General features: G+C 49.3%; 1 protein-coding gene across 4 annotated transcripts in view; it reads left to right on the top strand.

The window, feature by feature from the left end:
- Positions 1-21,712, top strand: part of LOC116984601 (F-actin-monooxygenase MICAL2-like) — a 172,120-nt gene that overhangs the window by 129,009 nt on the left and 21,399 nt on the right. For all 4 annotated transcript variants that reach the window (XM_033038833.1, XM_033038834.1, XM_033038835.1 and 1 more), the window contains 6 exons: positions 2,994-3,159; positions 9,340-9,506; positions 11,634-11,708; positions 14,709-14,806; positions 17,476-18,682; positions 20,449-20,534. In XM_033038833.1, the coding sequence (XP_032894724.1) occupies positions 2,994-3,159; positions 9,340-9,506; positions 11,634-11,708; positions 14,709-14,806; positions 17,476-18,682; positions 20,449-20,534 (1,799 nt within the window). The remainder of the gene's footprint in view (positions 1-2,993; positions 3,160-9,339; positions 9,507-11,633; positions 11,709-14,708; positions 14,807-17,475; positions 18,683-20,448; positions 20,535-21,712) is intronic.

The raw sequence follows: 21,712 nt of genomic DNA, 5'->3' as shown, positions 1-21,712 counted from the left end.
AGGACAAAGGGAATATCGTTTAGTGCTATGATCTCTAGGTTACACACATCTGACATGGAGAGAAGTTTTCTACTATCTGGGCAGCATGGTGGCGCTGCAGTAGAGTTGCCGCCTTTTACAGCGCCAGAGACGCGGGTTCGATCCTGACGACGGATGCTGTCTGTACAGAGTTTGTACGTTCTCCCCGTGACCTGCGTGGGTTTTCTCCGAGATCTTCGCTTTCCTCCCACACTCCAAAGACGTACAGGTTTGTAAGCTAATTGGCTTGGTATAATTGTAAATTGTCCCTTGTGTGTGTCGACAGTGTTAGTGTGCAGGGATCACTGGTTGGTGCTGACTCAGTGAGTCGAAGGGCCTGTTTCTGCGCTGTATCTCTAAACTAAACTAAATTCTACCTTACCGACCCCCCCCCCCCCCCCCCTCTCCCAGATCCCCCTCAACCTCCTCTGCTCCAAAGAAAACAAACTCAGCCTATCCAGTCTCTCCTCTTAAGTTAAACCATTCCATCCAGGCACATCCCAAATTTCCTCTGCACTCTCGCCAGTCCCCAGAGAAACTGTATCATCTCAAGGCCAAGGGCAATGTTTCTCTGGCTTATCACAAGTATTTATTCAGCACATTTCATTCCTGCAGTTTTTAGTTCTTGGCAGGCATTCAATTAACAGCATTTTTACGGGATGCATCTCAGCACAGTTTGGGAACAGCTCCATCCAAGACCACAAGAAATTGCAGAGATTGTGAGGGTAGCTCAGAACATCACGCAAACCAACCTCCCTTCCATCGACTCCCATCTACACTTCACGCTGCCTCGGCAAGGCCACCAACATATGGGTGCAAAAGAGCTGTGTGGTTGTAATGCATAATTGCAGATCCACTTCTGGGACCAGCAAGCCGCCTGGCCTGGGCGCCATCTTCCACATTCCTCTTGTTTTGGGAAGAGAGAGTTGATCAGAGTGGTGGGGCTGAAGTGGCATTTTACAAGGGGAGAGACAGAGGTGGAGAATTTCGGGAGGGGTTTGGAGAGCTTCGTGCCCATGAGCAAGTATTAGAAGAACAAGAGGAATGATTATCAAACATTAAGAGCCGGAATAGGCGCGTAGGCCTTTAGTAAGATCCCAGCTTTTAGTTTAATCTAGTTTGAAGATACAGTGTGAAGCCGGCACTTGTGGCCCACCGAGTCCGCACCGACCAGCGATCCCCGCACAACAACACTATCCTACACACGCACGAGGGTCAATTTACAATTTTGCCGAAGCCAATTAAACCTCCAAACCTGTACGTCTTTGGCGTGTGAGAGGAAACCGGAATGAGGCAACAACTCCACAGCTGCATCACCGTGCCGGCCCAGCTGATCAGATCAAGAACGTAATGTAATACAGTCATTGAGTTAGAGAGTCAAACAGCATGGAAACAGTCCCTTCAGCCCAAGGTAGACACAACATGCTGCAATAACTCAGCGGGGCAGGCAGCATCTCTGGAGAGAAGGAATGGGTGACGTTTTGGGTCGAGACCCTTCACGTCCACGCTGGCCAAGATGTCTACCTGAGCTAGTCTCATTTACCCCCCCTCGTACATATCCCACTAAACATTTCCTATCCATGTACCTGATGAAATCTTTTTTTTAATGTTGTTCTGGTACGGGCCTCAACTACTCCCTCTGGTTATTTGTCCCATGAGCTCACCGCCCTCTGTGTGAAAAAAGTGTGTCTGTCAGGTTCTTATTCAATGTTCTCACCTTAAACCTTAGTGGTTACTTACTCCACTCACCTGCCCATCATCCCGCTCACATGCATCCATCCATCACTTTGCCCGGCTTTGCCCTCCCCACACCCCCCTCTCCCTGTTGGGGGAGCGCCGCACTGTGGGAGGGGCAGCACTGAGGGAACTCTGTATTGTCAGAAGCCTGTTGTAAAAAAAAATTCAATGGAGAAGAATATCTGCCATTTTGGGCAAACACGCCCACACCGATGTCGATGAGACTTAATGGAGAAGGGAGGAGAGCGCTGGAACGGAGAAGTGGGGTTGGGGAAAAATCTGGCGAGTGATAGGTGGATACAGGTGAGTGGTGTGGGCTTTTTTTAGCAGATGGGTGGAGTAAATGACAGAGGCTAGGGGTGAAAAGGAGACGGGAGTGTCAAATAAGGGGGCGAGAAGAGGATTGCATGAAATATAAACCAGAGGGAGGGTATAAAAGGGAAATGAGGGACTAGGATGGGAGAGGAGTGTACAGGGAAGGGGAAAAGAGCAAGGTCGCTGGGGTGGTGGGAGAAATGTGTTCTTACTGTGCTGGGGGTGGGGGGGGGGGGGGTGGTTGCGGGAGAGGAAGGAGTGCTGATGGGATTATTACGAGATATTGGGGAATTCAATGTTCGTACCGCTGGGGTGCAAGCTTTCCAAGCGGAATCTAAGGCGCTGTGGCCTCAGGCAATGGAGGAGGCCCAGGACAGAATGGTCAGTATGGGAAGGGGATTTAAACTGGTTAGCAACCGGGACCATGGGGCAACCAGGACCGTGGGGGGCACAGCGGTAGAGTTGCTGCCTTACAGCGCTAGGGACCCGGGTTCGATCTTGACCTGGGGTACTGTCTGCACGGAGTTTGTACATTCTCCCCGTGACCTGTGTGGGTTTTCTCCGGGAGCTTCGGTTTCCTCCCACACTCCAAAGACGTACAGGTTTGTAGGTTAATTGGCTTGGTATAATTGCAAGATGTCTCTAGTGTGTGTTGGATAGTGTTAGTGTATGGGGATCGCTGGCCGGTGCGCACTAGGTGGAATAAGGGCCTGTTTCCGCGCTGTATCTCTAAATTAAACTAAACTGGCGAGCCAGCAGGCATTGGCGGACTGAGCGCAGGTTTGGTTACCGGTTGGAGGGGAAGCTGTGGGTGGTGGTGCCCCCCTGCCGGTGGAGGTGGAGGTGGAGGGGGAGGGGGAGGGTGCGGGAGATGCTACCTCAGATGTTTATTGACAACCACATCCCTCTCACTCCTTCCACAGCGTCTCTGGTCCGCTCCGCATCAGTCGGCACCAAGAGGTCTAAGCGAGCTCCCGGACATGTGGACCTCCCTGCGACCCCCCCTGGCCAGGAGAGTGGGCGTGCGCTGGGCGGGACGGGAGCAAACATGCTGGCGGTCCGGGTTATGGTGGCCAGTGATGACAGCGGGTAAGTCTCAACGTGCTAGAGCAAATCAACGGGTCAGGCAGCAAATCTGGAATAAATTCACAAGTTCATGTCACAAGAGCAGAATTGGGCCATTCGGCCCATCAAGTTTACTCTGTCATTCAATCGTGGTCCTCTTCCTCCTAATGCCTGTCTCCTGTCTTCTCCCCGTAACCCCTGTACTAATCAAGAATCTATTAATCGCCACCTTAAAAATATCGATTGACTTGGCCTCCACAGCCTTCTGTGGCAAAGAATTCCACAGATTCACCACCCTCTGACTCTGGAAATGCCTCCTCGTCTCCTTTGTAAAGGTACGTCCTTTTATTCAGAGACTATGGCATCTAGGTGACGTTTTGGGTCGGAACCCTTCTTCAGACTTCCCTCTCCATTTCATTTCTCACGTTTGGTCACCTACTCCACCCATCGACCAATCTCCCACTTATATCGAGCTATCACTTGCCAGGCTTTGCCCCACCTCCACCTCGCCCTTCCAGCTTTCTTCCCACTCCCCTTACTCTATCACTGACGAAGGGTCCTGACCTGAAACATCCCCTGCCCATTCCCTCCACAGATGCTGACAGATCTGCCCAGAAGGAACCCTTCCTCAGACTGTCTGAGACGTCACCTATTCCTTCTCTCCAGAGATGCTGCCTGGCCCGCTGAGTTACTCCAGCGTTTTGTGTCTACCTTCGGTATAAACCAGCATCTGCAGTTCCTTCCTACACATTGAGTCTCAGCCCCGCCCTGGGGTCACATCGGACAGGGCATGTCACAGACACAGGAGCTCGGAAGGGAGGCCATTCTCTCCCTGCCTTCTATCCACTTATATCAACCCATTCGCTGATTCCATCAGCCTACCTCCGTAACCGCTGTACAGCACAGCATTGTATCCAGGTGGATGTGACTAAATCTGAATCTGAATCTTCCCTGGGGCTTGGGTGAAGGGACAAAGACATTGCAGAGTTTCAATGTGTTGGGCAGGCAGACATTTCATCACTGCTGACTCATTAGACGATTCCATCAAGCAAAGATAGACACAAAAAGCTGGAGTAACTCAGCGGGTCAGGCAGCATCTCTGGAGAAAAGGAATATGTGACATTTTGGGTCGAGACCCTTCTTCAGACCCGGCACGTCACCTATTCCTTCTCTCCAGAGATGCTGCCTGACCCGCTGAGTTACTGCAGCTTTTTGTGTCTATCTTCGGTACAAACCAGCATCTGCAGTTCCTTCCTACAAATTCCATCGAGCATCTGAGAGTTAACCACACAGCTGAATCGTCTGTTGGACACAGATCAGGGAGACCGTTTGAGGACAACAGGTTCCCTGTGTTATAGGAACGTTCCACATTGTATTATTAACTGAATTTATGTTCTATTGTCCTGTGGTGGGGTTTGAACTTGTGACTCTGCCTTTGTCCATCCAGGCCCCAGGCCCAGAAATGTAACCACTGAACACGAGTTACCGGGCGGCACCATCGCGCAATGGAGCGGCATTGTGGCGCAGCGGTAGAGTTGCTTCCTGATAGCGCCAGAGATCCTTGGTCGATCCTGTTGTCCCAGTGGAACCCAGTGCTCCGGTTTCCTCCCACATCCTAAAGAGTGTGCGGATTTGTAGGTTAATTGTCCTAAGGATACGAAAGTGGGGTAACATAGAACTTGTGAACGGGTTGGCGTGGGCTCGGAATGCCAATAGACCTGCTTCCATCCAGTATCTCTAAACTATACTAAACTTTAGTTCCATAAGTCAAAAATCATGTCAAAGGTGTTTCATCGTCATATGAACCGGCTATCGAACAATGAAATTCCTGCTTTCTGCGGTTTAATTGGCCCGTAAACACAATATTATGTAATAATCAATAATACATGTAATATAAACACGGATATTACGTAATAATCAATAATACATTTATAGGTAACCATCAGGTAGAAACTGCTGATGCTGCTTTACACAAAAGGACACAAAGTGCTGGAGAAACTCAGCGGATCAGACATCATCTCTGGAGAACATGGACAGGTGACCTTTCTGAAGAAGGGACTTGACCCGAAACGTCACCTCTCTATGTTCTCCAGAGATGGAGATGCTGCCTGACCCGTGAAGTTACTCCAGCACTTTGTGTCCTTTCAGCTCACCGTCATAGATGCTGAGGTTAGTGTTGTGCAGTGTCCCAGAGCATGACGGTTGCTGGGCAGAGGCAATTCTTGAAGGGTCAGAGTTTCCAGGATCCCGCACCACAATTTTGGCAAATTTGGGAACAGCAGCTGGAGGGAGCAATGTACCAAATCCCAATCCGTGTTGGAAACCCACGCGGTCACAGGGAGAACGTGCTGACTCCACGCTGACAGTGCCCGAGGTCAGATCGAACCGGGGTCCCTGGAGGCTGCAGGCCCTACCGCTGCTCCGCCGAGCCGCATAATCTGCTGCTTCCTGAACGTCCGATGTCACGCCTCATTGCTGACTTGCATTGAAGGAAGAATGAGTCATTTAGCCAGTGAAATTGAGAAGTCTATCTCTGTGGTTTCATTGTTGCCATACAGTCCTTGTGGTTGACAGGAGTTCAATGCAAAAGATTATTAAAACCAGAAGCTGGTAAATGTAAGTCTAGACATGATACCTCAGGCTCGTTGTGGCAGGAAAGAATAAAGTGGAGGGACTGGACAAGGGGGCGTTTCAGGTCGGGACCCTTCTTCAGTAATGGAGTAAGGGGAGAGGGGAGGTGGGTGTGGGGCAAAGTCTGGCAAGTGATAGCTCGATATAAGTGGGAGATTGGTCATAGAAACATAGAAAATAGGTGCAGGAGGAGGCCATACGGCCCTTCGAGCCAGCACCGCCATTCATTGTGATCATGGCTGATCGTCCCCTATCAATAACCCGTGCCTGCCTTCTCCCCATATCCCTTGACTCCACTAGCCCCTAGAGCTCTATCTAACTCAAAGATAGGTCTATGGGTCGATGGGTGATGTAGGTGACCAAAAGTTAGAAATGAAATGGAGAGGAAAGTGTGTTGGATGATGAGAGAAGAGGGGGGGGGGGGTGAAATGCAAAGCCAGAGGGAGGGAAATGGGTGGAAGGAAACAGCGTTGAGGAGAAAGGGAAATATGGGCCCCAGGGGGAGGGGAATGGAGCAGGGTGACTAGGGTGGTGCAGTAATGTTTAGTTCAGAGCTACAGCACGTTTCTACGGCCCTCCGAGTCCATGTCATCCAGCGATCCCTATGCACTGGGACTCTCCTGCACACTGGAACAATCTACAATCTTTACCAAAGTCAATTAACCTACAAACCTGGAGATAAAGGAATAGGTGACATTTCAGGTCAAGACCCTTCTTCAGACTAAGAGCCGGGGAGGGGGAAACCTCCAGTTGATGAAGATGGGTCTCGACCCGAAACGTCACCTATTCCTTTTCTCCAGAGAAGCTGCTTGACCCGCTGAATTACTCCACCATTTTGTGTCTATCTTCGGTGTAAACCAGCATCTGCAGTTCCTTCTTACACATCAGCTACAAATCTGTACTTCTTTGGAGTGTGGGAGGAAACCAGAGCACCCGGAGAAAACCCACGCAGTCACGGGAAGAACATGCAAATTCCACCCGCGGTCAGGGTCGAACCCGGGTCTCTGGCGCTGTAAGGCAACAACTCTACCGCTGCGCCACCGTGCCGGCCTGCAATGAGTGTTGCAGTAGTTACATTTCTGGATCGGGGGCCTGGATGAACAAGTTCAAATCCCACCACCATAACACGAGAATATAACTTCAGTTAATAATACACTGTGGAATGTTACTAAAACCCAGGGAATCTGGTGTCATCGCAAAGTCTCCCTGATCTGTGTCTGCAGATGATTCAGCTGTGTGGTTAATTCTCAGATGCTCGATGGAATTGTCTGATGAGTCGGCGGTGATGAAATGTCTGCCTGCCCAATACATTAAGTCTTTTTCCCTTAACCAAAGCCCCAGGGAAGATTCAGATTCATTGTCATCAGGATACAATGAAATTCTAGTTCACATGAAGCTTCGTGTAAACAGTGTACATGCAGAAATGATAATGGTCTTTGATAAAGGCGCTAAAACCTGGCGACTGACGTATATGGCGTAGGAAGGAACTGTAGATACTGAAGATCAACACAAAATGCTGGAGTAACTCAATGGGTCAGACAGCATTCTGGAGAAAAGGGATAGGTGACGTTTCGGGTCGAGGCCCTTCTTCAGACTGAGAGTCAGGGGGGAGGAAAACGAGAGATATAGCCAGTAGTGTGGAGGGATATAGAACAAATGAATGAAACATATGGAAAATAGCAGCGATGATAAAGGAAACAGGCCATTGTTAGCTGTGGGTAGATAAAAATGCTGGAGAAACTCAGCGGGTGAGGCAGCATCTATGGAGCGAAGGAATAGGTGACGATGGGATTGTTAGCTGTGGGCTAGGTGAGAATGGGCTATATGGTCTCAGTGGGTTATTTCTATACACTTTGTACTCAATCTGAGATTGTGTTTATGTATAGTAATAATTTACTGAACTGCATGCAAAAAAAAAAGAATTTCACAGTACCTCGATACAATGTTATAGAGTCAGGTAATGTGGAAACAGGCCCTTCAGCCCAACTTGCCCATGCCGGCTAGCATGTCCCAGCTATACTAGTCCCACCTGCCTGCTTTTGGTCCATATCCCTCCAAACCTGTCCTATCCATGTTGATAATGTAATAATGTAGATAATGTGATAATAAAGAGCTATTGAACCATTAAATACAATACTGTACTCTCTCTTGCCCAGTAGGGGGATTGAGGACATAGGTTCAAGGTGAAGGAGAAAAGATTTATTAGGAATCTGAGGGGTAACATTTTCACACAAAGGGTGGTGGGTGTGTGGAACAAGCTGCCAGAGGAGGTAGTTGAGGCTGGGACTATCCCAACATTTAAGAAACAGTTAGACGGGTACATGGATAAGACAGGTTTGGAGGGATATGGACCAAGCGCAGGCAGGTGGGACTAGTGTAGCTGGGACATTGTTGGCCGGTGAGGGCAAGTTGGGCCGAAGGGCCTGTTTCCACACTGTATCACTCTATGACTATGACATACAATGACAAGTGCAAAACAGTGGAATGGTGAAAGGTTGTAGTGCAAAGGCTTAGTGCGATAGAATATTACTGTTCCATAGTAGGATAACCAAACCAGGTTGAGTTAAGCTGAGGAGTAGGTGGCAGCTCCTCAGGGAAGGGGGTGTGAGAGAGGTGCGTGGTTCAGGGGTCTGATAGCAGTGGGGGCAGTAGTTGCATGGCCACTTCTTGCCGGGCATGGTCTGAAGTGGGGGGAGCAGTTCCTCCACTGCTAGGCCTGGTGGGGGACTCATCTCATCTTCTCTTGCTTAAGAAGGAACTGCAGATGCTGGAAAATCGAAGGTAGACAAAAATGCTGGAGAAACTCAGCGGGTGAGGCAGCATCTTTGGAGCGAAGGAAATAGGCAACGTTTCGGGTCGAGACCCTTCTTCAGACTGATGTAAGGGTGGGGGGGGGGGTCGGGGCGGGAAGAAGAAAGGCAGATGCGGAGACAGTGGGCTGAGGGAACGCTGAGAAGGGGAAGAGAAAGCCCAAGCGAAATATGAGATGCTGCTCCTCCAATTTACAGTGGTCCTCACTCTGGCCATGGAGGAGGCCCGGGACAGAAAGGTCGGATTCGGAGTGGGGAGTTGATGTGCTGAGCCACCGGGAGATCAGGTTGGTTAATGCGAACCGAGCAGAGGTGTTGGGCGAAGCGATCGCCAAGCCTACGCTTGGTCTCACCGATGTAGAGCAGCTGACACCTAGAGCAGCGGATGTAGATTCCCATTCCGAATCCGACTTTTCTGTCCTGGGCCTCCTCCATGGGCAGAGTGAGGCCCACCGTAAATTGGAGGAGCAGCACCTCATATTTCGCTTGGGCAGTTTACACCCCAGCAGTATGAACATTGACTTCTCTAATTTCAGGTAGTCCCTGCTTTCTGCTCCCCTTCACCGCTCTCCCTCAGCCCACTGTCTCCGCCTCTTCCTTTCTTCTTCCCGCCCCCCCCCTCCCTCACATCAGTCTGAAGAAGGGTCTCGACACGAAACGTTGCCTATTTCCTTCGCTCCATCGATGCTGCCTCACCCGCTGAGTTTCTCCAGCATTTTTGTCTACTCTCTCATCTTCTCTTGCTGTGCTTTATCCGCTGTAGCTCTGATGTGGAGATGGAAGCAGCCCACGCCCCCACTGTGCTGGACACCTCGGGCCCAGGCGGTTCAATGGCAGGACCCATAGGGCCTGGACACAGAGGCAGCGAGTCCCAGGCTGAAGAGGAAGCTGAGCCCGGATCACCCTACACCACCTCCACTCCCCAGGAAGGTAAATGAATCATGGTGGCCCAGCGGTAGACTTGCTGCCTCACAGCACCAGGGACCCGGGTTCAATCCTGACTACGGGTGCTGTCTATGGATTTTGCATGTTCTCCCCGTAACCGCGTGGGTTTAACACATCATCCGCCGACATTTCTGCCCCCTCCAGCGCGATGCCACTGAGAGTCTCGTTGCAAAGAGGACCATTTGTCAAGGACCTCGGCTTTTCCGAAGGCTTGTGACAGGGGCCATATTCAGGCAACTTTACAGCGATCCAGTGACCAGTTGGTGAACTGCATTGCCCCCTGGTGACCACATCGCATAACTGCACCCGTTCACTCCCACTACAACTTCCATCCGTCTGAAGAAGGGCACAAAATGCTGGAGTAACTCAGCGGGACAGGCAGCATCTCTGGAGAGAAGGAATGGGCGACGTTTCGGGTCGAGGCCCTTCTTCAGACTGAAAGTCCCAGGGAAAGGGAAACGAGAGATAAAGACAATGATGTAGAGAGATATATAGTACAATGAATGAAAGATATGCAAAAATGTATTGATGATAAAGGAAATGGGCCATTGCTGGCTCGTATTCACCCAACTAACAGCTGACAATGTGTAGGAACAAACTGCAGTTGAGGGTTTAAACCGAAGATAGACACAAAAAGCTGGAGTAACTCAGGGAGATAGACAGCATCTCTGGAGAGATGGAAGGGGTAACGTTTTGGGTTGAGACCCTTCTTCAGATTGAGAGTCGGGGAGAGGGAGACATGGAAAGGTAAGGTGTGAAAACGAGAGATCGAAGGGGATGATGATAATAATAATAATAATAATAATCATAATCATAATCATAATCATAATCATAATCATAATCATAATCATAATCATAATCATATTCATAATCATAATAATAATAATACATTTTATTTCGGACTCAAAGTTCAGACAAGGGACATTACTAAAAAATGCATTTCATATTAAAAAACATCATAAAGTACATATTAAATCTTAGTATATCACATAAAAGCATAATATATTATTAAAAAAAAAAAAACACATGATACATGAATTAAAATCTAGAATAAAAAGAATGATCAATGTCCTACAACGAGACAACGATACCAGTATCTCCACAACTGGGATTCGTAGCGTGTAGCGTATAGTGCTAGATCAAGAAAATAGTAGAATGAATAGTAGAATAGTAGAATGAGATCAAGGAAAATAGTAGAATGGACCATTGTTTGTTGAGGGGAAGTTGACAACAAGGCGTAGAATAGGTAAAATGAAATCAGGAGGCCAGTGAAACTAGGCGGAGAACTAGGGTGGAGGAGGGACGGAGAGAGAGGGAAAGCGAGGGTTCTTGACCCGAAGCGTTACCTGTCCCTTTCACTCCACAAATCCTCCCATACCTTGTTTTTTTTCCTCAAATTTCCTCCCAGAGCCCTGATTATAGAAGTTAAAGTCATTGAGTTTACTGTCACCTGCATGAAGTACAGTGAAGTACAGTCGCAACCAACCTTGCTTGCAGCAGCCTCACAGCCACATAGACTCAGACAACACACTAAAACATAAATCATACATAAATCATATCTACAATTTTACATGGCAGTGAAAATAGAAAGACTGCGAAAAAGAAAGTATTTCGTTCAAAACACAATTGGAAAGCCAAGTCCAGGGTTAAGCAAGAGGTGATCTGTAGTGTTCCTTTGTGGAGGTAAGTTTAGAGTTGTGTAGGAAGGAACTGCAGATGCTGGTTTAGACACAAAAAGTTGGAGTAACTCAGCGAGACAGGCAGCATCTCCGGAGAGAAGGAATGGGTGGCATTTTGGGTCGAGTCCACTGTCCGGGTCGGTTCAAGAACCTGATTGTTGCAGTGAAGTAGCTGCTCCTCAACCTGGTGGTGCGGGACTTCAGGCTTCTGTACCTCCTCCTGCCCGCTGGTAGCAGTGAGAAGAGGGCACGGCTCGGATGGAGGGCATCCCTGATGAGAGATGCCACCCTCTTGAGGCAGCGCTTCGTTGGAGGGAAGGACTGTGCCCGTGATAGACCGGGGCCTCTTTGCAGAAGTGGTTTTCAGAGAGAGCCAGTGAAGATTTTTTTAATCATGCATTAATATATTCTATTGTATACCTCTCATCCACAGCCCTCAGGCGAGCTAAAAGCTTCCAGTCCCCTGCCATGGACAGACAGGAGAAGTGGAGGAAAAAACTTTGCAACAGTAAGATACAAACATTTTATATCGCTGATCATTTCTCACAGATCTTTCTCGGTAGCCTGCCTGTTAATCACAGAGAGAACATCGGACTTTGGGAGGGGCAGTACTGAGAGAGTGCTTCTTTCAAATGATACTGTGGGGTGGCATGGTGGCAGAGCGGGAGGGTTGCTTCCTTACTGTGCCAGAGACCTGGGTTCGATCCTAACTATGGGTGCTGTCTGTACGAGCTTTGGATGTTCACCATCTGACCGTGTGGGTTTTCTCCGGATGCTCCGGTTTCCTCTCGCACTCTAGAGACGTACAGCAGGTTAATTGGCTCCTGTAAATCGTAAATTGTCCCTAGTGTGTGGGATAGTGCGAGTGATCGCTGGTCAGTGTGGACTCGGTGGGCCGAAGGGCCTGTTTCCAGGCTGTTCCTCTACAGTCTAAACTAGCGGCTGGATCTAGAAGTTATGTGAGAACAGGGCCTGCTGTATTCCAGGTGTGGTTTCCTCAGTCTGACACACTAACCTCCACGGACGCAAGGAACTGCAGATGGTGGAATCTTGAGCAAAACACAAAGTAGCCCTTTACAATTTTCATTCTTCAAATCATCTTTTTTAAAGAACTCGCTATCAGGCACGTTCATCTTTCGATACAATGAAACGCAGATGTTGGTTTACAAAAAAAGAGACAAAGTGCTGGAGTAACTCGGCGGGCCAGGCAGCATCTATGGGGGGGGGGGGGGGGGGGGGGAATGGATAGGCAGCATTTTGGGGTCGGGACCTTTCCTCAGACACAAGCAGGAACCCGCAGGTCTCGTCGCTATGATGTAAACACCCACAAGGGGGCAGTAAAAGCTCACATGATGATAGCTACTGCTTATCCAAATGTTCATTAAACTACAAATCAATTATTCTCTGATTATAAATATGCATACATGAACACATTATTTGTCAAGGTTAGAGCCAACCTGTTGGTTTGCGGTGCCGACCATGTTTATTTGGCCTGGAAGGAGTTTGGACTGTCCCGGGGGGATGGGATAAAGTTCAATTAAAGATTAATTATTGCAATAGGTAACTGGGCCTGAAAAGTAATTGAGTGACATTCTTGCACACTTAGTCTTCAAAATGATTGGAGTTGACATTCTGAATCATTTAATCATGTAAGGAAGTGCTGGAGTAACTCAGAGGGTCAGGCAGCATCTACGGAAGGGTCTCGACTAGTAGTTGCTCTACTCAATCTGTAGCCTCCCTTTGATCTGGTATTTTGTTGGTTCACATGCTTGATCAATGGTGTTTCATCATTAATGTTTTATTATTATTAATGTTTAGTTTTTTCTGAGTCATTCGTAACTGTCATGTTGTTACATGTGGGCGGAGCACCAAGGCAAATTCCTTGTATGTGAATACTTGGCCAATAAACTTACTTACTTACCCAAGGTGTCACCCATTCCTTCTCTCTAGCGATGCTGCCAGACCCGCTGAGTTACTCCAGATTTTGTGTTGGTCTTCGGTGCAAACCAGCGTCAGCGGTTCCTTCCTACACATGTCTGGAACGCATGGCTTGGTGATCTTTCAAGTCGGGATACTTCCCGAAGGGTCGCGTCCTGAAACGTCGCCTACCCATGTTCCTCCTGAGATGCTGCCTGGCCTGCTGAGTTACTCCAGTACTTTGTGTCTTTTTTGTTGTGTAAACCAGCACCTGCAGTTCCTTGTGCCTACATATAAGGAAGATGTTTGCTACTTTTCCATGGGCTGGGGATCAGCTGTGTTGGACACTGGGAGAAGAGGTCACATAAGGAAGTTTCCAATACATCGCAAATGCCGGTGAATTCAGCACTTATTGCCCATCCTTCATTTCCCCTGAGGGAACTGGGGAATAGACAATAGACAATAGGTGCAGGAGTAGGCCATTCGGCCCTTCGTGCCAGAACCGCCATTCAATGTGATCATGGCTGATCATCCCCAATCAGTACCCCGTTCCTGCCTTCTCCCCATATCCCCTGACTCCGCTATCTTTAAGAGCCCTATCTAGCTCTCTCTTGAAAGTATCCAGAGAACCGGCCTCCACCGCCCTCTGAGGCCGAGAATTCCACACTCACAACTCTCTGTGAGAAAAAGTGTTTCCTCGTCTCCGTTCTAAATGGCTTACCCCTTATTCATAAACTGTGGCCCCTGGGTCTGGACTCCCCCAACATCGGAAACATGTTTCCTGCCTCTCGCGTGTCCAAACGCTTAATAATTTTATATGTTTCAATGAGATATCCTGAGTGTAATGAGTGTACAAGCCCAGCCGCTCCATTCTCTCAGCATATGACAGTCCCGCCATCCCGGGAATTAACCTTGTAAACCTACGCTGCACTCCCTCAATAGCAAGAAGGGATGGAGTGTACTGGAAGGAATGGGTTCCAGGGATCAGACCCACTGTCGATTAATGGACAGCGATGTATTTTCATTAAGGGGACGGTGCGTGAGTTGGAGGGGAAGCTGTGGATGGTGGTGTTCCCAGGACCCCACACTCCTTGTCCATTTGTGCGTAGTTGTGTGTTGGTGTGAGAGGCCGAGGGTGTTTGGATCTTAGTGAAGCTAACGAGGTGCATTGCCAAGCGGGAGAGGCGTGTAGAGCTCCCGGGACAGGCACGACCTGTCGCTTGTGTCGCCACTGCCTCTCTGAGACACTATGGTGTACAAGATGTGCAGGAAGGAACATGCAGATGCTGGTTTAAACCGAAGATAGACACAGAAAGCTGGAGTAACTCAGCGGGTCAGGCAGCATCTCTGGATAAAAGGAATGGGTGACGTTTCGGGTCGGGACCTTTCTTCAGACTGAGAGTCAGGGGAAAGGAAAACGAGAGAGATAGATGGTGATACGGAGAGATATAGAACAAATGAATGAAAGACATGCAAAAATGTAACAATGATGAAGGAAACAGGCCATTGTTAGCTGCATACAACATGGTGGCTTCAAGCTTGAGGCCGGGAGTGATGGTCTTGTTATGTGAGTGATGTTTCTCATTAACAGAGCTCCCCTTGCTGTTGCGGAGGAAGATGGAGCAGGCGGGGAGAGAGGGAGCAGTGAATTTGCCCACCTCCCCCGAAATCCAGGAACATCCATCCCAGGTAAGATTCACTGTCCTCACCTCCTGTGAGAAGTTAACTCACTCTGACCGACCGACCGACCGACAGGCTATTGGGAAGTGAAGCTGCCTGCATTTACAGTTGCTGCCTCACAGCGCCAGTGACCCGGGTTCAATCCTGACTACGGATGCTGTCTGCACGGAGTTTGCACATTCTCCCCGTGACCGCGTGGGATTTCTCTGGGTGCTCCGGTTTCCTCCCACACTCCAAAGATGTACAGGTTTGTAGGTTAATTGGCTTCGGTTAAATTTGTAAGTTGTCCCTAGTGTTTAGGATAGTGCTGGTATCCAGGGGTCGCTGATCAGCATGGGCTCGGTGGGCCGAAGGACCTGTTTCCATGTTGTATCTCTAAACTATAATAAACTACTGGACTTCTATCACATCTCTAATGCATGATTTTATAAACCTCCATAAGGCCACCCCTTTGCTCCAGGGAAGACAACTCCCATCCTGTCCAGTCTCTCCTTATTAATCAACCCTCCAGTCCCTGCAATCTCCTTGCGAATCTCTTCTGCACGCTCTTTAGCTCTCACACCCTAGCGAGAGCAGGGGGACTAGAGCTGCACACAACAGTCTCACCAACCTCTTGTACAATTGTAGTATAATGCCCCAACTCTTGTCCTCACAGGTTAGCAGAATGAAGGTGACTCCTTTGTGCAAATGGTAATTTATGCCAAGTCAGTGGTTAATTACAAACCTGGGCTTTTATTAACGTATTGGATTAATGAACGTGAATATAGAACAGCACAGCACAGGAACAGGACCTTTGATCCATGATGTCAGTGCTGAACATGATGCTAATCTCAACCGCCTGTAAACTAATCTCCTCTGTCTGCAGGTGATCCATATCAAAGACCCTATAGCGGAGCAAGATAGACCACTCCTGCTAAATGCAAGGGGCTGACGTGTAGTACGCAACGGAGCGGAACGTGGGCCTTTTTTCCATCCATTTCAGTAACCCGACCCGACCCGACCTGCAGTGTAATCAACGTTGCGGGGGAACAGTTTGTGTTAAAAAATTATAATTCTGAAAATGAGGAGAAGATTTTTACCAAAGAACTTTTATTTTTACAAGGATGTTTCCGTAACCGGCTCCCGTCTCCACACTAGTATCTTTGCTCCGCTACGGGATCTCTGGTGCGGAGACGGAAGCCGGTTACGGAAATGGGGCCGAAAATTACCCATGAATCTGCCCATGACCGTACTACGTCTTTCTCATCGAGTGATCTATCTTGCTCGCTCTAGGATCTTTGATCCACATCACCTCTATTTGCTGCATTTCCATGTGCCTATCCAAAAATCTCTTCAAGTCACAAATCTCTTCAATCTCCTCAATGCATCTGCCTCCACCACCACCGCCACCACAACCCTGGCAGCACCTTCCAGGTACCCAGGAAGTGGTCAATGCAGGTACAATTACAATGCTTCAAGGGCTTTGGGAGAGGTCCATGGATAGTAGAGACTTAGAGGGATATGGATCCAACGCAGGCAAATGGGACCAGCTCAGGAAGGCATCTAGGTCTCGACCCGGATCGTCACCTATTCCTTTTTTCCAGAGATGCTGTCTGACCCAATGAGTTACTCCAGCTACTTGTGTCTATCTTCGGTTTAAACCAGCATCTGCAGTTCCTTCCTACATCTAAGTCAGCATCTGTGTATAAACAAGACTTGCCCAGTACATCTCCTTAAGAGGAGCCTGTTTCTACTTTTGTCCAACCTCTCCTTCGAGCCACTACCCTCCCTCAGACAGGTAAAGCTCTTCTGCACCCTCTCTAAAGCCTCCACAATGGGACGACCGGAACTGCACGCACTACTCGATATTCAGCTGCAACATGGCATCCTGACTCTTATGCTCAATGCCTCGACCAATGAAGGCGAGCACACCATATGCCTTCCTTACCACTCTATCTACTTGTGTTGCCACCTTTGCAAATGTATCACTAGTGATTGAATTGTATGTCCTGCAGGCAGTGGAGGATGAACAGCTGGGGTCCAATTTACTGAAGAGGGGAATGGTATTACAGAGGGATATGGAGCTACAATGGAGTTTTGGTTTCCCAGAATGGTGCCTGGATCAGAGGGTATTAGCTCTACCGAGAGGCTGGACAAACTTGGATGGTTTTCTTTGCAGCTTTGGAGGCTGAAGGGAGAGCTGAAGGAAGTATATACTGTAAATTCATGGGAGGCATTGATCGAGTAGACAATCAGAACTTTTTTCCCCAGGGTGGATATGAAAGGACATAGCTTTCAGGTGAGAAGGACAACATTTTTAAAGGAGACGTACTGGGCAACCGTGTGTGTGTGCGTGTGTGTGTGCGTGTGTGTGTGTGTGTGTGTGTGTGTGTGTGTGTGTGTGCGTGTGTGTGGAGTTAACAGAACACAATGACGTTAACCGGTCAGGTAACTGGTTTGAATAGTTATAGAACCATAGAGTCATGGAACCATGACTCTGACTTGTCAAACCAGTCATAGTTTGGACTACTTTGGTCCAACTCGTCCATACTGACCAGATGCCCCATCTAAACTAGTGCCATTTGTCCGCATTTGGCCTTTATCCTTCTAAACCTCTCCGACCCATGTAGCTGCCCAAGGGTCTTTTAAATCTTGCTTTAGTGCTGATATGGTGTTGATCTGAACTCTTCTGATTTCAGGTCCGGCCACACATGACCAGGGGTTACTCCTTACCTCACAGGTCACCGCGGCAACATGGAGCCGATGATGGAGACGCCGTGTGCCGCCCACGCCTCGGCACCGACTCCACGGCACAACTGACCACCGGGAGGCTGCGGCCGGCAGCGGCAAGCCGGTCGCCCAGGACCGTCCACAAGCTGTCGTGCTGGAGCGGCAGTGAGCCCGCGGAGGCTGCCGATGGAGGGGTAGAGGACATGCGGAGCGTGGGGCTCCAGGAGACCCTGGTCCCAGACGCTACTTGGTCAGGAGATCCTGGACCTTCAGAAGCTGCCGCGGGGGTGGGGGACAGGAGCCGGCCGAGTCCGACCTCTGCAAGAGGGGAGAGTCGGGGTGGCACCCCTTCCCCCAGAGCACCGTCCCACCCACTGGGGTGGAGTCTTCCACATACAGGTCACGGGTCCATGGAAACAGAGCTGGAGGATGGTGGATCCATGCAGACGGAGAGCGATGCCGCAGAGACGCTCCTTCCAAATCCTGGCCGGCAGCATCCAGCTCTGTCATCAGTTTTGTCCCCGCCAACTATTTCAATCAGGTCGGACCAGAGTGGTCCCCTCGACTCTCCCACCATGGAAGGTGTTCACACCAAAAGTCCAGGCCCCGAGTCTCCCGGGTCACCGCTGACCTTCTTAGTGAATGCATTTAGGAAGTCCTTCTTTGAGAGCAAGAGCCCAGTGCTTCCTAACGCAGTGGAACAGCCCCAGGAGAAGAAAAGCAAGACCAGATGGGCAAGGACCTTCTCCAGTAGTTCCTTCCATGGATTGTCTCTTGGTGCATCCCTGGCACCGAATGACGGCCACTGGCTCCGCGCCGTTAGGCCACGGTCTCCCTTTCCACCCCGGGACAAAGGGTCACCTTCAGAACCTCCCGCCTCCCCTCGCCCAGGACTGTTCCCCAACTCCCCAAAGCCTAGTGGTTCAGTCGGTGGGACGGGCGCAAGCTTGGGGAAGGGCAGCCATCGTTCCAACCGGAAAGAGAAGGACAAGGAAGGCCAGGCTAGTCCCTCTGCGCTGGACGATGCCGGAGAGGGGACTTCCAAGGGTGATATCCGTCGTCTGATGACCAGCTTTAAGAGGAAGAGCGTCAGGCACAAAGAGATGAAGAAGTCCATAGCCAAAGTCTTCACTCCTCCCACACTCCAAGCTGCATATGGGCTCAGCCCCCCCCTAGGTACATGTGCAACTCTTGTTAAAATACTGGATCTAGGAGCACTCAGTCCAAATGGCTTCCAAATGGTGGGCAGTGGCAGAGGTTCAGGTGCCTGTGGACGGGTGATAACCAATGACTGCAGATGCTGAAAATCTGAGATAAAACAGATTGCTCGGCCAATTCCAGAAAGGATATGGAGGCTTTAGAGCTGCCGGGATTATAGGGCATATTAGATTTAAATGGACTGTGTTCTCTGGAGCTTTGGAGGCTGAGGGGACACCTAATAGAAGTATATAGAATTACGAGAGGCATAGATGGAGGAAACAATCACAGTCTGATGACGGGTCTCAACCCGAAACGTTGCCCATTCTTTTTCGCCAGAGATGCTGCCCGATTTGCTGAGTTACTCCAGCATTTTGTGCCTGTCTTCGGTGCAGACCAGCATCTGCAGTTCCTTCCTAGACAGTCAGAGCCTTGTTCCCCAGGATGGAAATATCAAGCATTAGAGGACATAGCATTAAGGGGAGAGGGGATGTGCGGGGGGCAAGATTATTGTTTTACACTGAGAGTGGTGGGTGTTTGGAACACACTGCCAGGGGCTGGTGGTGGAAGCAGATACTACGGTGGCGTCTAAAAGGTTTTTCGATAGGCACAGGGATAAGCAGTGAGATGATGCATCTTCATCTTGATTGTGGCATCCTAACATGGCAGGCACAGGGCAAATATGAATATTTATGTTGTTAATTTGTGTTGCATGTTAGCAAGTTATTAATATTTCATCACACTACAATAGTTTTCAATTACCCTTTTGAAATGTTTATTTTTAAATCTCACTAGACAGTATGACGCCAAGTGTTTTGCCTCAACAGATGTCCACAGTGTGGATATATTTTCCAGATGCTACTGAGCCCAGGGCTGTTTGAAACAACGGGAATTAACAGGGCAAATGAGCCACTGTTATTCAGGAGCTCATCCTGACTGCTGCAGTAATTTACCAACATGTATTTTTGTGATTTACAAATTCACTCGAAAATGTGCAGCTTTCAAAGTACACCAGTCACGGACTGTTAGAGTTTACGTTAGACTTTAGATATACAGCGTCGAAGCAGGCCCTTCGGCCCACCGAGTCCGCGCCGGCCAGCGATCCCCGCACGTTTACACTGATCTACACACACTAGGGACAATTTACAATTTTTACCAAAGCCAATTTACCTACAAACCTGTTTGCCTTTGGAGTGTGGGAGGAAACCGGAGCTCCCGGAGGAAACCCACGCAGGTCACGGGTAGAACACACAAACTCCATACAGACAGCACCCGTTGTCAGGATTAAACCCGGGTCTCTGGCCCTCTAAGGCAGCAACTCTAACGCTGCGCCAACGTGCCACCCTAGACCAGTGAAGCTATTGCCACACATAAAGATAACCCCCCGATTAAGCACCCCAATGGAATCGTCCCACTAAGTTCAAATGCAATAGTTGCCAGATTTCAACTTCAGACTGAAGTTGGAAGAAAGGTCTCGACCTTAAACGTCACCTGTCCATGTTCTCCAGCGGTGCTCCCTGACCCCCTGAGTTGCTCCAGCACTGCGTCTTTTCTTTTTGCAAACCAGCATTTGCAGATCCTTGTGATTGTTTAAATGTCGGTTGCTCTTGGCCGGAGAATGCTGAGCGCAGGGATAGCAGTTGAGGAGATGCGATGAAGCTGGGTTGTGTGTGATCTGCGCAGGTTAAATGCCGTGGATGGTGCAGGGGTTCAGACTTGTCTCAGACTCCCTTCTTCCTTTGCAGGCCCTGAGGATCAGCCGGTGGGCTCCCAGTTCACTGAAGATGAATCCGAATCCTCCTTGGACGAACCATCTGAAGGCAAGCAAAAGGTGAGCTCCTCCGAGACTGATGTACTGCCCAAGCATCTGCAGCTTTCTCTGTTTTATTTCAGAATTCCAGCGTCTGCTTTTGGGGAAATTATAGCACTTCCCACCCCCTCCCCCTCCCCCACCCCCTCCCCCTCCCCCTCCCCCTCCCCCTCCCCCACCCCCTCCCCCATCCGACCCGGAAAAACAAGGGTCAATCGGACGGAACTTCAACGGAATGGGTGGGAAGAATTTGACCAGTAGGATTCCCCTTGCAGTGGCTCTACCGCATAGGAAGGCCATTCGGCCCCTTAGTGTGCTGATGTTTCTGCTACACGTCCCATTCCTTACACCTGTTGGAGAGCGTGCAGAGGAGATTCACCAGGATGTTACCTGGGCTTACAGGCATGAATTACAGGGTGAGGTTGGATAGGCTGGGACTTTTTTCTTTGGACGTAGGAGGCTGAGGGATGATCTTGTCGAGATTTATCAAATTATGAGGGGCATCGACAGGAGAATCCTATTCCTGGGGTAGAGGAGTATAGAACTAGAGGGCACAGATTTAAGATTAGAGGGGAGAAATTTAAAAGTGAGAGGTGGCACGGTGGCACAGTTGCTTCTTTACAGCGCCAGAGATCCGGGTTCGATCTTGACTACTGGTGCTGTCTGTACGGAGTTTGCACGTTCTCCCTGTGACTATGTGGGTTTTCTTCAAGAGCTCCGGTTTTTCCACACTCCAATGATGTACAGGTCTGTAGGTTAATTGGCTTGCTAAAATGATATATTGTCCCTAGTGTGTGTAGGATAGGGTTAGTGTGACGGGGTGATCACTGGTCGGCATGGACTCGGTGGGCCGAAGGGTCTGTTTCTGCGCTGTATCTCTGAAGCCAAAAAGTCTAAAGGTTACATTTTTCACACAGAGGTAGAGGAATATCTGGAACGAGCTGCCAGAGGAAGTAGTTGAGGCAGCTACAATAGCGACCTTTAGGAGTCATTTAGACTGGGACATGGGCAGGATAGGAGAGGGGAGAAGAAGGAATGATCGGGATGTAAATAGTCCTTGATCATTTTGGCTGTTAGAAAATTGAGCCCATGTCCCAAATTCCGGGGTTACTCACGAATTCTCCTGAGTTTTCCCCTTGATTCAAACTCGGAGATGTCAGCCGTAGGTACTCGGGGCTATTGTTTTATACCCGTGGACA

Source organism: Amblyraja radiata, chromosome 20, assembly GCF_010909765.2.
Source record: "Amblyraja radiata isolate CabotCenter1 chromosome 20, sAmbRad1.1.pri, whole genome shotgun sequence".
NCBI classification, from domain to species: domain Eukaryota; kingdom Metazoa; phylum Chordata; class Chondrichthyes; order Rajiformes; family Rajidae; genus Amblyraja; species Amblyraja radiata.
Note: the sequence above shows the minus strand (reverse complement) of the source record. Positions and strands in the feature narration are given on the sequence as shown.